This window comes from Aquarana catesbeiana, linkage group LG01, assembly GCF_042186555.1.
Source record: "Aquarana catesbeiana isolate 2022-GZ linkage group LG01, ASM4218655v1, whole genome shotgun sequence".
Taxonomy (NCBI): Eukaryota; Metazoa; Chordata; class Amphibia; order Anura; family Ranidae; genus Aquarana; species Aquarana catesbeiana.
The window spans coordinates 478,847,162-478,864,436 of NC_133324.1; the positions used below are offsets into that span (position 1 = coordinate 478,847,162).

The following is a 17,275-nucleotide window of genomic DNA, read 5'->3' on the forward strand; positions in this document are numbered from 1 at the left end:
ACTGATAATCGATCAGCACAGACCACCCCGTCAGAGGAGCAGCCGATCGGCTCTCCTCTACTCGCGTCTGACAGACGCGAGTGAGGAAAAGCCGATCACTGGCTCTTCCTGTTTACACTGTGATCAGCCGTGATTGGACATGTGAGTCTCCAACCACAGAATATTGAAATCACTTTGCTGCCGTCATTTTGCTATTAGGCGAGCGGCAAGTGGTTAAACAGTAACTTCACTTTCCTGGCAAAAACAAAATTGCAAAATGAAAACAAAAAATATAGCGTATACAATTCAGACACAAGTCATATTGTAACTGATTTTTATACAAAATTACCTTTCCTGTAATTTTCGGTAAAATGCAATATGGCTACCTGGAGGCATTCTGTACACAGATGGTGTACAGAACGCCCCCTGAAATGTAATTCCCTGCTTGAGTGATTGGCTCACTGATTTTCCCAGAAGTCTGCACTAAGATACAAATCAGATTTCGAGCATCACATGCAACAAAAACGTCATTTTTGGTGAGATAATCTCAAAGGGAAATCACGTCTAAAAGAGATGCAGACCCTGCCATTTTCCTCATTAGAGCCGTGCAAGTGCAGCAGCGGATTGATAATAATAAAACCACTCTATAGAGATCCACTCTACACATGGACACAGACAACACAAACATCTATATCTTCAGAATAACAAAAAGGTAGGAATTTGCAACAATGTTTGTTAAAATCCCTTCCATTTACATAGATCACCCAGAATGAATGTTTTCTCTTAACAAAAGTGGAGTTACTCTTTAAAGGCAAGTATAAATAAAATGACTTATGTAAATGACAAGAACAGAGGTTTATGAAGGAAAGGGGTTTGGAAATGCTTTATTTATATAAAAAGGTTGGATATACATATAGCTCATCTGAAAAATGTTTCCGAATAGTCAAAAAAAAAAAGAAAAAATAGAAGAAAACATAAAATTTGACAAGATGTTTAATACAGGAATTATGCAGGTGTATTGAGCTTCTGAATATGGAAATTAATAATACATCTTAACTGATATGAGACAAGAAAATATGTACAAGGGAATGTGCTGAAAATCTTTGCACATTAGAAGGCAGGAAGACAGACATAAGAAATTAAGTTAATAGTAAAGACTCTTGTATACAACTCTTTCAAAATCTCATTCATCAACTTGCATGCGGTTTCTTTTCTCCTTAGATCTGCTCTTGTCCATTTTTTGTTGGGAAGCAGTATTACCCCCATTTTGATTCTGAGCAAATCTCGCTACTGTGGATACTCCATCCACAAACTTGGTCTTGAACAGGACGTTGGCATTGTTGAACATTCCATCTTTCAGAGAGACGACAATGAACTAGAAAAGAAGTTTCACAGTTTACATATCTGATCACATGCCTTAGGTGCACCAGCTTAAGTATATTTTGTTGGTTTAAACAGACTCGTTCACACGAGATGTATGCATCTGTGCCCTGTGTGAGGGCCGTGTGTATATCCCCTGCGTATGTTTGGGGCTGTGCACCCGCATGAGTGACAGAATGGAAGTCAGCGGCTGTGTCTGTGCAGCCACTGCATCCCAATAGACAGCCCACAAAGAGATGCATGGGAAAACCTGTGCATCCCCATGCAGGTATACACGGCCCTCACATGGGGCACAGATGCATATACCCCATGTGAATGAGACCTATAGCTTACCCCTAAAAAGGAAATCAACTCTGGAAGCTGTGCCACAAAAAAAAAGAAAAAGGCAAACAGAGGACAAAGGACTAGTCACCAGTATCACCTGTGCCTCCTCCACGCAGCTGATCTTATTCCTATTATTGACTTACAGGGACTTGGCACAATCGAGATTTTTGTAATAGTACTTTCACTAATAAGAGAACTAAAATAGTGCTACTGATGCTAATCTTCAAACGTCGAGAATAAGGATGATGAAAATAGGATTTTTGTACGCATCATAAAATCCTTTTGTTGGGAGTCCATTGATGGACACTAGAGAGGAAAAAAAAAAGAAGGATACTGTCGGGTTATACTGCTGCCTTCAGGATTATTGCACACTGGCAAACAAAAATATTGCTGGCCAGCCACAGAATAACCCCTTCCAAGGGTACCCCAGTACCAAAAGCATATAAACAAAGGGGTGGAAGCTGTGTTCCTCAGGACTTAAAGAAAAGGATTTAAAAAGTACAAAAATGTATTTTCTTGCTCGTCCATTGAGTGACATGTGAATTCGGATACACTGTATGTGCAAAAGCAGTCCAACTAGGAGGGAAAAATAGGAGGTGAAGACTACCTTGAGTCTTTTCAGAGATACTGTAGATTGCTAGAACTCTCAATGAGACAAAGGTGATCACAGCAACCAGTGGCTTGGCGTATTCTAAGGCTTCGGGAAGGTCAGAGGTAGACTCTGCAGGGGATAGTGCAAGAGCACACTAAAACGGGATAGTGAAAAATCCGATGCAGCTCTTCAAAGAATCCAATCAGCTTCCACGTTTTTTTTTTTTGGTTGTCAAAGCTTGATCAAACAAGCTGAAGTTAGAAGCGGATTGGCTACCATGTATAGCTGCACCAGATTTTGCACTCTCCAGTTTTAGTAAATCAACTCCTAAGAGTCTCTGTGGACAAAAGCAGCAAGGAATTGAGTGAATTTGGCCACAAAAGTTTTGCGTTGCAGTAGAAACCCCTAATGACAGGACAGAGTACTGAGCCTCAGCCAGCAGAGCTGAAGACTCCACTGATGTATAACTGTTGGGCCACCAGATTCTACACTCTGGTTTCCTTACAGAATACTGAACAGACATCCCCAAAATGCATGAAGAATGTCAGTTGGGGTCACCCGTAGCAATAAAACTATTCCCTCTGTGTTTATGTGCAGACATGATGTGCCCATGTGATAGTGAAGCAACTAGGCCAAAACGTGCAAGGCAAGGCCTCAGTTACTCACAAACAGCTGGTGCTCATGAGGGTCACTCTAGGTTGGACCTGGAAAGTGCTCTGAAGCTAACTTTTACCAGTACATGAATGTCTGGAAAGTGCCACAATATGGAAATGGGTGCCCAAAAGTTGAATTCCAAGGTAGGCCTGCATGTCCAAAAAATAGGTTTATTGCCTGGATCAACCACCAAAAGTAAAAGGAATTGAATTAAATTGTTGTTGTCTAAACATTCATCCACACGGTAATGCATAGGATGCAGTTCAGGTTGCCCTAAGGCATATAGAAAAAACTAAAGTTCTCTTAAGAGGGCAAAGAGACACCTGAACACTATGGAAAAGACAATTGTATTTTATTGTACAAAATTAAATAAGCACCACACAAATTATTCTCATGGCAAAAATATGGGGAAGGGCTAAGATAGGTGACTATCAAGGACCCAGGAAATTAAAAGACAACGTTGTCTAGGATATTAAAAACAAACAATCCCTGCATGTCCAGTCGGGTTCAGGTATGGCACTAAAAAGTCAGGCCTCGGAAAGGTCGATTTAGATCCCTCACTATAATAAAGTCCTCGCTATGTAAAGACCAGCTCAAGCAACAATGTAGTAAGCACTTTTCATGGATTTTAGTCAATAGAAGAGGAACCCAAAGAAAAAATAAAACTGAAAAAAAAGAGGTTAGCAAAGACTGGCTAGCACTTAAGACTCTTAGGAGAACTGAGAAAAAGATATCCATCCTCTTAGGACACTAGCAAAAAACAGAGGTATGCCGGGTACAGAATTAGTTATCCTGGGGCTGGCCTACAATTTTAGGTTTGCTAGTGTCCCATACTCTGTGGTAGTATAATATCACATCTGAATTCCTTTATCCCTCAGAGGACAAGAAAGAACTGGTATTACATTATTTTTATGGTTCGATAAGCAAGTTTGTCCAGTGCCCACCAACCTACGTATTAAAGCCTGTCATGTCGAACTCCAGTCACCACTGCTATTTTACCTGTGAGTGTCGGAAGTGTGTCCGAAGCATCTGACCAATGTTCTGCGTATGAGAGAGGTCCAAGGCAGCATCAACTTCATCCAGAATATATATTGGCGCGGGTTTAAAAAGTAACATGGCCAATATTAGAGACAAAGCCACAAGTGACCTGGAAGGAAAATAAATACATTGAGAAGCAAGAATTAACTTAATGATGGTTATCCTAAACCTCTCTGTATGGTGCTATATGTATAATAACTCTAATACAGGAGGTGCTAGGTGTTCATGTATTTTTCTAGGAGCAAAAACATTCAGCTAAAGACCAGCCAGCTTTGATTTTCAAAAGCCAACCACCATTGCTCCACATTCTTCCCAATCCACCCAGGAAAAGGCTGGCATATTCTGGCCAAACTAACATGAACAGTCATGTAAAAAGAATAATTTATAAAGATAGTTCAATCAAATAATGTTATGCCAATAGATCTGACTGCCACCTGCTATCTCTTGCTCATTCTCTCCTCAGCACAGAAATGAATGCAGATGAATTAAATATAAGCAGCCAATAAGGCACTGACTCATCTAAGCAGCATGTCTTTAGAAATTGTAATTATGTCAAAAGCAGCTTTGTAAGTTTATAATAGGGTAGAGTAAGCCATTAGCGCTGATAGTATGAAATATTTAGGGGCATTCACTCTGCACACACACTAGACTGCAGGGTTTTAGTGAGCCAGCAGCTGTCCATTTTGGCTGCAGTGAGCCAGAGGTAAGAGGCAGTGTGATGCATGTTTCAGCGCATCGCACAGATCCCTTTTTTCGTGTCATTATTTGAAGTGCACAAAGTTACATGTTATTTATGTCACTGCACGGTAGCCCGGCATGTTGCACTGCTGTGCAGTGACATGCAATGCCTTCCTGTGCCTTAATATTTAATTATTGATTATCCCAGAGTCCCTCAACCCTCTCATCCTGTATGAAATGGGAAAATAAAGTTTACCGCTGTCCACCACTTAATTCAGTCAGATTTTCTTTCCACGTGCTGCCCAATGCGACCTTGAACTCCAGCCCATCCAATGCATTCTTGCCTTCAGGAGGTGCCAGCTTGGCATTTGCCCCAGGTAACAGAGTTGAGAAGATAGAACCAAAGTCTTTGTTCACCTAAACAATGTAAGAGATGTTGTCATCTGATCAGAGTTGCAAACAATTCCTATTTGTATAGGCTTTACAACTTAAAAGTGTGCCTACAATCCAAACTTATTATACACAGTAGTAATTTCCACATTGTATTTCAATTATTTTTCCTGCCCATTCCTGTTAATCTGAATGATCTTGAAGGTACTGACAAATACCCACACATTTGCTACCTTTAATTCTGGGACACATATTCACTATGCCCTGAAAATATGTGCTGCTTGTGTCACGCATTTAACAGAGCCTGTCTTCTGAACTACAGAGGTCCTGAGGAGGAGGAGTTTCAGAAGGCGGAGTAAGTACAATAATTACTGCTTGCGGGCAGCAAGGTACCATGGGATATGTAGTCCTTAGAAATCAAAAGAAAACAGCAGAGGAGAAGCTGCAAAGCATGCTGGGAATCTAGGAAGTTGTGGAAAGATCTGGCCAGCAGACAGGCAGCAATATACTGGATTATCAAAAAACTATTGATTGCATTTCTTTTACAATGGTAAATAAAAGAATATGCTGTTGACTATACAGTATATCTACTTCAGAATACAATCATGCTAAAAAGACCCAGCTTTACCTTTTGCCAGGCAATTTTCAAAGCCTCGTTTTTCTTCTGGTCAAGCTCTTCAATAGTATCCAAAATTTTAGACTTGTCATTCTCCACAATTCTCTTCTTTTTCATTAGGTCATTGTACTATTAAGTCATTGGATACAGAAAAATAAATCAATTATCTTTGAAGTATATAAAAAACAAAAAAAAAAAAAAAACATACAAATTGTGAATCAACTGTACTACAATGATCACATTCACTTACCCTTTCTTCTGCTTGTGTCAACATGTTCATTGCTCTCATGTTAACATTCCGTCCCAGTTTTTCCTGCATTTCTTGTAGTTTTTGTAACCTCTGCCCTGCTGCCTTAGGGTTGTTTGTTTTGAAATCATAAGCTGTGTTTTCTTGGCCAAAGAGATGTTTTTCGGAGGCAATCCACTCATAGTCATTTAGCATTTTGGCAACCTAACGCATGCATAGAAGACATCAGAAAAGATAGTTATTACCGGAACTTGACAATTGATAAACAAAAACATAATACATTTCTGTACTTTTTTTGTATTAATGGTATCTTTTTAAAACTCAGGTGTCGCTATAGGAGAGAATATATATATATATATATATATATATATATATATATATATATATATATATATATATATATATATATATATATATATATATATATATATATATATATACATACACACACACACACACACACACACACACACACACACATACACACATCTACATGAAAACAATATGCAACTATTTGCAAATCTCATAAACCCTCATTTATAGAAAACATGAAATGGTTAAACTGAGAAAATGTACCATTTTAAGAAAAAAAATAAGGTAACTTTAAAATTGATGGCAGCAACACATCTAAAAAAAGTTGGGACAGGATAAGGTTTACCACAGTGTAGCATTCCCTAATCTTAACAACACTTGTCTGGGAACTGAGGAGACCAGCTGCTGGAGTTTTGGGAGAGGAATGTTGTCCCATTCTTGCCCGATAAAAGATTCTAAGTGCTCAACTATTTTCAATTGGTGAAAATGTCTGGACTCCATGCAGGCTATTTAAGCACCAAGACTCTTCTAGTACAATGAAATGCTGTTGTCAAAGATGCAGTTTAGTATTGTCCAGCTGAAATATGCAAAATCTAGATATACAGTGTATCTTTAAGCAATGATGGTGCCTTTCCAGATGTGCAAGCTGCCTATTCCAAACAGACACTAATGCACCTCTATCCCATCAGAGATGCAGGCTTTTGAACTGATAACAAGCCAAAAGGTCCCTCTTCATTTTAGTCCTGCGGATGTGGCGCACATGTTTGCCAAAAAAGAAAGAATGTCACATTTCTATTTGTCTGACCACAGAACAGCTTTCCACTTCGCAACAGACCATTTTAAATGAGCTTCTCTCATAAAAGATGGCAGCGTTCTTGGATCATGTTCATATTCATATTTGGCTTCTTTGCATGACAGAACTTTACCTTGTAATTTTGGATGGGATGGTGAACTATGTTCACAAACAGTGATTTTTGGAAGAATTCATGAGCCCATGCGGTGATGTTCATCACATTATGCCTGTTTTAAATGCAGTGCCGTCTGAGGGCTTGAAGATCACAGGCATCCAATATTGTCAGCCTTATCCCTTGCACACAGATTTCTCCAGATTTTCAGAATCTTTTGATATTATGTATTGTGGATGATTTTGCAATTTTACTTTGAAGAACATTATTCTGAAATCTTAAGACAATTTTTAGACAAAGCTGTTCACAGACTGGTGAACTTCTGAGACACTCAGACTCTCTAATGCCGCGTACACACGACCGGTTTTTCCGTCAGAATGAACTCTGAAGGTTTTTCTGATGGAGTTCCGCTAAAACTGTCTTGCGTACACACGATCACACCAAAGTCTGACCGCCTAGAACGCGGTGACGTACGACGGGACTAGAAAAAGGAAGTTCAATAGCGAGTAGCCAATAGCTGCCATCTCGTACTTGCTTCAGAGCATGCATCATTTTTGGTCCGTCAGAACAGCATACAGACGAGCGGTTTTCCTAATAGTAACTGATTCCGTCGGAAAGATTTGAAACATGTTCTATTTCTAGGTCCGTCAGAATTTTCGAAAATAAAAGTCTGATGGAGGCCTACACACGATCGGAATGTCCGCTGAAAAGATTCCGTCGGACCTTTCCTGCTGGAAAGTCCGACCGTGTGTACGTGGCATAAGATGCTCGGAGAAGTCGGAAGAGTCCCTCGGAGCTGCCTAATAAATTACTTTAAAAACCTGTCTTGTGTGTTTTTTTTTTTATTGACACTTTTTCCCCCCAGGTGAATGGGTAGGGGTACAATGTACCCCATACTCATTCACATAGGGCAGGGAGCCGGGATCTGGGGCCCACTTATTAAGGGGGCCCTCAGATTCCGATAAGCCCCCCTGCCCGCAGACCCCGACAACCAACGGCCTGGGTTGTCGGGAAAAAGCCCTGGTCCTCATCAACATGGGAACAAGGTGCTTTGGGGTGGGCGGGCCGCAGTGCGCCCCCCTGCACCCACCCATGTTAAGGGCATGCGACCTGGTACGGTTCAGGAAGGGGGCGCTCGCTCGTCCCTACCCCCTTTCCTGACCAGCCTGCGTGCTCGGATATGGGTCTGGTATGGATTTTGGGGTGACCCCTACACCGTTTTTTCGGCATAGGGGGTTCCCCTTAAAATCCATATCAGACCGAAGGGCCTGGTATGCTCTTGGAGGGGGAACCCATGCCGTTTTTTTATTTTAAATTTGGCGTGGAGTTCCCCCTCAAAATCATCAGAGCACAAGTCGCATGCCAAAGTCGGATCAGGCAAGACAGCGATCCGACTTCAATGATAGTCAATGGGCTGAAGTAGGCTCAAAGTCAGACCAAAGTAGTAGAGGGAGCATTTTCAAAGTCAGACCAACTTGTGCCGGACCAGTTAAGACGGCTCCCATAGAATGATAGTCATACAAGTGTGAACCCAGCCTAACACTGGAAGACTATTTCATGTCACAGGTCATACACCATGGCAAGACTGAGCAAAGCAATCAGACATAAGGAAGTTATACTGCATCAGCAAGATCTCTCCCAGGCAAAGATTTAAACAAATAAAACTGGGGTTTCAAGATGTGCTGTTCAAGCCAGTTTGAAAAAGCACAAAGAAACAGGCTACGTTGAGGACCATAGAAGCAGTGGTCGGACAAGGAAACTGAATGCAGCAGATGAAATAGACATCAAGCTTACTTCCCTTCAACAGAAGATGTCCAGAAGTGCCATCATCACAGAACTGGTGAAAACGGGTGGGACCCAGGTACACCCATCTACTGTCTGGAGAATCTGGACAGAAGTGGTCTAAAACCCATACCTCTGATGTGGAAACAAGGCTAAGCAGCACAACTGCATGAAAACATAGGAACTGGGGTGTAGAAAATGGCAGCAGGTGCTCTGGACTGATCAGTCAAAATGTGAAATATTTGGCTGTTTGTTCGCCAAAGGGCTGGAGAGCAGCACAATAATGAATGTCTGCAGGCAAAAGTGAAGCATTGTGGAGGTTCCTTGCAAGTTTGGGGCTGTTTTCTACAAATAGAGTTAGAGATTTGGTCAGGATCAATGGTGTCCTCAATGCGGAGAAATACAGGCAGATACTTCTCCATCATGCCATAACATCAGGAAGGTGTGTGATTGGCCCCAAATTTATTCTGCAGCAGGACAACAATCCCAAACATTCAGCCAATGTCATTAAGAACCATCTTCAGTAGGAAGAATAAGAACAAGAACAAGGAGTCCTGGAAGTGATGGTTTGGCCCCCACAGAGCCCTGATCTCAACATCACTGAGGCTGGATTTCACACTATAGCGATGTCAGACATCACATGTGATTTGCACCACATTGCTGTGCAGATCACTTGCGATTTCTATGCAATGAAAATTCAGCCATACAGATTGTATAGCCGAATTTGCATCGCATTCAGACCAAAATGGTGTAGGACCCTTTTTTGGTCCGCACTGGAATCGGATCGCATGGGTGTTCACACCCATATGATTCGATTCCTGGACCCTACTGTCTCGTCATGTAATCCCAGACAGACTCCGGCTGGGTTCACACTTGTGCGATGCGGGAAACCCGTGCAGGTTCCCGCATCGCACCTGAATCGCTGGAGGTTCACACTGCCCTCTGCGAGCGTTGACGCTCGCAGAGGGCAGTGTGAACCGCCGGCGATTCAGGTGCGATGCGGGAACCTGCACAGGTTTCCCGCATCGCACAAGTGTGAACCCAGCCTCAGTCTGTCTGGGATTACAGGACGAGACAGTAGGATTTGAGGCAGCCTACATCCACAGAAGATCTGTGGTTAGTTCTCCAAGATGTTTGGAACAACCTACTTGGCGAGTTCCTTCAAAGACTGTGTGCAAGTGTACCTAGAAGAATTGATGCGGCTTTGAAGACAAAGGGTGGTCACACCAAATATTCACTCGATTTGGATTTCTCATCTGTTCATTTACTTTCACATTTTGCCAATTGCTTTCAGAAATAGAAGTGTTAATAGTTTTATTTTTATCAATCTTAATTTACAGCATTTTTCACACCTGTCCAAAATATTTGCCTTTTGCACAGTAGAGTCTGTGTGTGTGTGTGTGTGTGTGTGTGTGTGTGTGTGTGTGTGTGTATATATATATATATATATATATATATATATATATATATATATATACACACACACACACACACACACACACACACACACACACACACACACATATATATACATATATATATATATACATACATACATACACACACACACACATAAAAAAAACAACACTACTGTATGTTAGCACATTAAGGTTAACTTGTGATTTGTGCAAGCAAACTAAGCTTCTGTCCTCCCCATCCTTACATTCCCTGTGGCCACAGAAAGAGAAAGCCCTCAGTTTGTTACAAGTAGTAACTTGGAGTTTAAATAGGAGTGAGGGTGTTTCTACATGACAGTGCTTTTTGCCTGAGTAGCCAATCACCAAGTACCAGCACTTTCACATGTGATGGGGATTGAGTCCCATGCTCCTCATACCTGAAGTATCAGGTATTCATCTTTGCTCACAGCAGCCAAAACAGAGCTGTGGAGTAGTGAAAGAAAGGCAAGTATATGCAAATGGGGAGGACTGTCATGGGAAAAGTACATGTTCACTTTAAAGAACGCCAGTCTTGCTGAAATATACACGCCATTACAAAGATCCAGTTTACATTCTTCCTCCTTTTCTTTGCATTGGGAGAGCAGCTAATTTGTGGTCCAATACCAGACTACATAAATAATTGCCTTTGGTCACCATTCCTACCCCAATACACTAAACCACACTTGTCTGTACAGCTTACAAGGCACATAGCAGAATCAATAGCACTCCTAATGCAAGATGTGAGAAGTTTTTTTTTTTGTTATAGAAGGGGTTGTATTAGAACAAGGGTAGGCAACCCCCAGTACAGGAAACATGGTTTAGTTCTCTAACTTTGCTGTAGCTGCGATCGTCAGCTTTTGTGATGGGGAAGAAATTGGGTGCAGTGCTGGTAGTGGGGACGGTCCCTGTTTTCAGGAGTGGGGGACTGTCCTTGGCCACTGCTAAAGCCAATCACAGTCCTGCTAGCTAGGAAGATGACTCGCTTGGTTGCCACTACCAGTCTCAGAAAGAAGGGATTTCACTGTGATTGAGAAAACCCCAATCAGGTTACAGTTTGTGTAATTACTGTTGAGCTTCTGGGAACTTTGTTGAAGTTATTCCTGAACCTTTGCGTCACTTACTACTGAACCCCTGCACTCAGTATCCCTTTAAGTCCCAGCCAGTATTCAGCAAATAAAAAAAAAAAAAAAAATCACACCCAACTTTTGCTGTGGCGCAGAAACTCTCTCAGCTGCGGAGGCCCAACTTATGATCCTACACACAGGCCCACTGCTTTCAGAAAATGCCCCCGACCTCATCATTGCGCATCCATTCCATATGCTTGTATGTGACATCACATACAAGCACGTGGGCTGTATGTGAGAGGTGGATCAGCAGGATGAGTGTACCAAGACAGGTAGAGGTGTCCGCTTCCTTTCACCACTCTGCATATCACACATATCATAGATATCATAGATGAGAAGAGGGTACAGTGCTGGAGCACATGAGCAGAAGGGATGAGAAGGGGGTTCAGCATAGGGACAGAAGAGCAGGCGGGTTCAGTGTTGGGGCAGATGAGAAGGGGGTTACAGTGGTGGGACAGAAAAGCAGGGGATGTGAAAGGAGGTGTATTGGTCGGACAGATGAGCAGGGGGTTACAGTGGTGGGGCAGGAGAGCAGGGGGTTACAGTGGTGGGGCAGGAGAGCAGGGGGTTACAGTGGTGGGGCAGGAGAGCAGGGGGTTACAGTGGTGGGGCAGGAGAGCAGGGGGTTACAGAGGTGGGGCAGGAAAGCAGGGGGTTACAGAGGTGGGGCAGGAGAGCAGGGGGTTACAGAGGTGGGGCAGGAGAGCAGGGGGAACAGAGGTGGGGCAGGAGAGCAGGGGGAACAGAGGTGGGGCAGGAGAGCAGGGGGTACAGAGGTGGGGCAGAAGAGCTGGGGGGTACAGAGGTGAGACAGATGTGCGGGGGGTACAGAGGTGAGACAGATGTGCGGGGGGTACAGAGGTGAGACAGATGTGCGGGGGGTACATTGAGACAGAGGAGAAAGCGGGTTACAGTGGTGGGGCAGATGAGTTCAGTGTTAGGACAGATGAGAAGGTGATTCAGTAGTGAGACAGAAGAGCATGGGGATACGGCGGTGGAGCAGATGTGCAGGGAGGTACAGTGGTGGGGCAGATGAGCAGGGGGGTACAGTAGTGAAACAGATTTGCAGGGGGGACAGTGATCTGAGGTGTGAAGGTGTATGAATTGGGGCTCATCTGAAGTGTGGAGTTGCAGGAATTGGGGCTGATCTGAGGCGTGAGAGTGCAGGATGTTAATTTCTCACTACTACTCAAGTAGTTTACAGCATTTACTTTATAAAAAATCCTTTTTGTGATTGAGAGTATGAAGTTTACATTTTTTTGTTATAAAATCTGCAGTTCTGCACGCTCAATTTCTTTGAAAACATTTTTTGGCACGCTGTTCGCAAAAGGTTGCCTCTCCTGTAATAGACTATATGCACATGACAGCACTGTGTAGGATTATTTTCCTTGCAAGTTTTGCTTTACCCACTGCCCCGGAAGGATTTACCCCCTTAAAGTGGTTGTAAACCCTGTACTACCACTTTTACCTACAGGTAAGCCTATAAGACCGCTTACCTATAGGTACTGTGAATATCTCCTAAACTTGCACCGTTTAGGAGATTTTCACTGTATCCGCATGCGACTACGCTATCGGCACATGCGCACTGAAGAAACCGCTCGCTTATGCCGTACCTTCAATAGCTGTGACCGGCAGCTCATGCGCAGGAGTGAAGTCTTCACTGCTACAGCTAATCACAGCGCCGGATCTAGGGAACCCGGAAATAACTTCGGGAGACATGTTGCTGGTCACAGCAGTGTGCAGGGACCGCTGCAACAGCTTCGGTCTAAGTTATTTCATAATGAGCTAGTATGCGATGCATACTAGCTCATTATGCCTTTGTCTTTCAGGTTGATTTATTTATTTCTTTTGAGTTTACAACCACTTTAATGACCAGGCCATTTTTTAGCACTGTGTTGCTTTAACTGACAATTGCGCAGTCATGCGACGTACACAAACAAAATTTTGTCCCCCCCCCCCCCCCCCCCCCCCACAAATAGAGCTTTCTATAAAGTGCTATTTGATCACCTGTGCCATTTCTCTTTTTTGCTCTATAAACAAAAAAAGACTGACCATTTTGAAAAAAAAAAGAAATATTTTTTACTATTTGCTATAATCAAAAAAAAAAAAAAAATCGCAATAAGCGTATATTGATTGGTTTGCGCAAAAGTTATAGCATCTACAAAATAGGGGTTATATTTATAGCATTTTTATTTATTACATTTTTTTTTACACTAGTAATGGCGGTGATCAGCGATTTTTAGCGGGACTGCAATATTGCGGCGTACAGATCAGTGCTAAAAAAAAAAAGCCACTGATTACTGTATAAATTACACTGACAGGGAAGGGGTTAACACTAGGGGGCAATCAAGGGGTTAACACTAGGGGGCAATCAAGGGGTTAAGTATTCGCTAGGGAGGGGTTTCTAACTGTGGGGGGGTGGACTGATAGAGTAGAGAGAGATCGCTGTTCCTGATCACTAGGAACAAATGATCTCTCTACTCCCCTGTCAGAACGGGGATCTGTTTGTTTACATTGGGGAGATCCCCGTTCTGGCTCTGTGGAACGATCGCAGGTGGCTGGCGGATATTGCGGCCGCCGGCCACGTGCATCAGCTCCGGGGTCACGTGCGCCTCCTATTGCTCCTAAAGCAGCCAACTTACACCTACGACGATTTGCGCAGCCATGCCAACCTGCCGCAGTATAATGATGGCGGCTGGTCGGCAGTTAAAGTAGTGTTTACAGGAAGACTAAAGATGTATATTGTGAAGGATAAGCAGTCAATTACCCTTGCTGTAGCATCAGCACTATCCTTTTTGTGTTTACTGATATTGTGTTCTAGCTCTTTTATCTTGAGCTGGATGTCGTTATTGCTTTCCTTCATCTTGCCAGCTTCTGAAGCCTTGCTCTTAATTTCTCTGTCATGGCCCATGATGATCTCTTTTTGCTTGGCCAGCTCCTCCTGAGCTTTCTTGACAATTTCCTGGCAAAATATATAAAAGTTATGAATGTGAAATGTGTCATATTAACCACTAATTGTGCTTAGGAAGTAATTTCTTACCTTGTTCTTTGCTACACCAGCTGCCATGCTGTCTATTTGTCCTTGGTAGTTTTTAATGGCTTCATCCACTGCTTCGATCTGCTGTTGGTAGGTTGTCTGTTCTTTCTTCATTTCCTCCAGTTCTAACATAAGAGCATCCACCTCCTGTGAAAAAGACAAAAACACAAAGCTTTTCAATAGTAAAATCAAATTAGCACTCTGATCACTTCAAGCCTCATATGCACTTCAGTGCTTTTTGCCAAAGTAAGCTACTTTATTATTCAAACTATAATGAGACCAAATTAGTCAAAATGCAGCTAACTTGTGGTGCCTGAAAGTATTTTGACATTTTTAATACATTGACAGGTTCATTTTAACCACTTGCCTACTGGGCACTTAAACCCCCCTCCTGCCCAGACCAATTTTCAGCTTTCGGCGCTCTCACACTTTGAATGACAATTACTCAGTCATGTAATACTGTACCCAAATTAATTTTTTGCCCTTTTTTCATACAAATAGAGCCTTTTGGTGGTATTTGATCACCTCTGGGTTTTTTATTGTTTGCGCTATAAATGAAAAAAGACCGAAATTTTTTTTTTTAAAAACGCATATTTCTTAGTTTCTGTGATACAATTTTGCAAATTATTAATTTTTCTGCATACATTTTGGCCACGATTTATACTGCTACATATCTTAGGTAAAAATAACTCAAATTAGTGGATATTATTTGGTCGTTGTGAAAGTTAGAGAGTCTACAAGCTGTGGTGCAAATCATAAAAAATTGATCACACCTGATGTACTGAAAGCCTATCTCATTTCTTGAGACCCGAACAAGTCAGGAAAGTACAAATACCCCCCAAATGACCCCTTTTTTGAAAGTAGACATTCCAAGGTATTTAGTAAGATGCATGGTGAGGTTTGTGATGTTGTCGTATTTTTTTCCACAATTCTTTGCAAAATGAAGATTTTTTTTTTTTCTACCACAAATTGTCATTGTAATAGGTTATTTCTCTCACATGGCATGTGTATACCACAAATGACTCCCCAAAATACATTCTGCTACTCCTCCCGAGTATGGCGATACCACATGTGTGGGACTTTTTACAGCCTGGCCACACAGAGGCCCAAAATGCAGGGAGCGCCATCAGGTGTTCTAGGAGCATAAATTACACATCTAACTTGTTGACTACCTATTACACTTTTGAAGGCCCTGGAGCACCAGGACAACGACATGTGACACCGATGTGCCACAGATGACAGATAGCACCGATACATGGCACTGATGGCACGTGACACTGATGTGGCACTGATGACCGATGGCACGTGACACTGATGACAGATGGCACTGATACGTGGCACTGATATGTACTGTGGGCACTGTGTTCACTCACAGATCTGCAGCACAGGTCGCTCTCCCTCCTCACACGTGGTCTCTGTGTGAGGAGGGAGAGCCGGCAATGAAAGATGATCTCATATGTTTACACTTGAGATCATCTCTCATTGGACACTCCGATCAAGTGCTAAATGGCTGCTGTGATTGGCCATTTAGCACGATCTGTGATTGGCTGTGTCCAAGGGACATGGCCAACACAGAATTTCCCCGATGCGTGCCCGTGGAGGCGCGCAGGGAGGAAGTAAACAGGACGACATCCATGGACGCCCTCCCGGCAATTGAGCGCCGCGTTGTAGCCGTCTTTTGGCTATAGCACAGGAGCAAAGTGGTTAACCTTGCACATTTAGAGAAACACATTCAGTAAGCTGTAAGCAATGTATAGTAGTTAAAGTAAACTGCACTTCCCTTTTTAACCCCTTCCTGCCGACAGTTAGCATATATACGGCCTCACAGGACTGCGTTATTTTCTGTGGGGCTGCATATATGCGTATCGGTCTTTGCGCTGGGAGCGTGCTGCACGGCATGCTCCCATCACAGAGAACAGGGTCTCACTAGGAGACCCAACTCCCACATGAATGATAACCTCTGATTGGTTATCACAATGATCAGTAACTGTGCAGCCCGCCCCTGTGTTTTCTCTCTCTCTCAATTGAGAGGAGAGACACGTTATTTTTCTCTCTGCAGATACAAAAAAAAAAAAAAAAAAAAACTAAAACAAAATTAAAAAAATACCTAGATCAAGGTTTGATCTATGTCAGAGTTAGTTTTTGGGTCAAGGGTCAAAACGCCATGGTCTGTATATTTTGGGCAGCATTTTTTTTTTAAAAAGCCTTAATTTAATTAGAATCCATGTGTTTTAGTTAGGATAAAAAAAAAAAAAAATAATGCACACTACTGTTTCTGGGCTTTACTACCGGTACATAAAACTACTACACATATGTGGCATTTCTGCGATTGTTGGGAGCAGGAGAATTTATTTTATGTTGTTCTTTTGGGCTTTGGTGGTAGGACCTAGGTAGTAGTTTTTTTTTTTTTACTATTTTGGGTCAGTTTTCCTTAAAAAAAAAAAAAAAAAAAAAAACAGGAGATATCCATTACCATTTATCACCAAATTAAAAGGATAATTTGTCCTGAAAAAAGTAGGATATAATCCACCTGGATGCACAAAGTAGTTGTGATGATATTTATGGTTTTACCAACATGTCAAAGTTGCAAAATTGTGCTTAGGCATTATCATTTGTTTTACCCTTAGATGGCAAGGGGTTAATACGTGTCACTACAAGACAAGAAACAAGGTGTTGGCTGTTACTACCCTATTCCAGAAATGCAATCTGCATGTAAGCCTGTGCCTAGCAGGCACACTTATTGGACAAGGTGGAGGGGGCTGGGGTTCAAAATGGAATTCT

General features: G+C 42.3%; 1 protein-coding gene across 1 annotated transcript in view; it reads right to left on the reverse strand.

The window, feature by feature from the left end:
* Positions 1 to 847: 847 nt before the first annotated feature.
* SMC2 (structural maintenance of chromosomes 2) overlaps positions 848 to 17,275 on the reverse strand; it is a 70,403-nt gene continuing 53,975 nt past the window's right edge. Inside the window, exons 19-25 of the mRNA XM_073591527.1 lie at positions 14,498 to 14,641; positions 14,225 to 14,419; positions 5,902 to 6,102; positions 5,664 to 5,780; positions 4,902 to 5,062; positions 3,929 to 4,076; positions 848 to 1,354 (exon numbers count right to left, since the gene is read on the reverse strand). Coding sequence (XP_073447628.1) covers positions 1,163 to 1,354; positions 3,929 to 4,076; positions 4,902 to 5,062; positions 5,664 to 5,780; positions 5,902 to 6,102; positions 14,225 to 14,419; positions 14,498 to 14,641 — 1,158 coding nt within the window. The 3' untranslated portion in view covers positions 848 to 1,162. The remainder of the gene's footprint in view (positions 1,355 to 3,928; positions 4,077 to 4,901; positions 5,063 to 5,663; positions 5,781 to 5,901; positions 6,103 to 14,224; positions 14,420 to 14,497; positions 14,642 to 17,275) is intronic.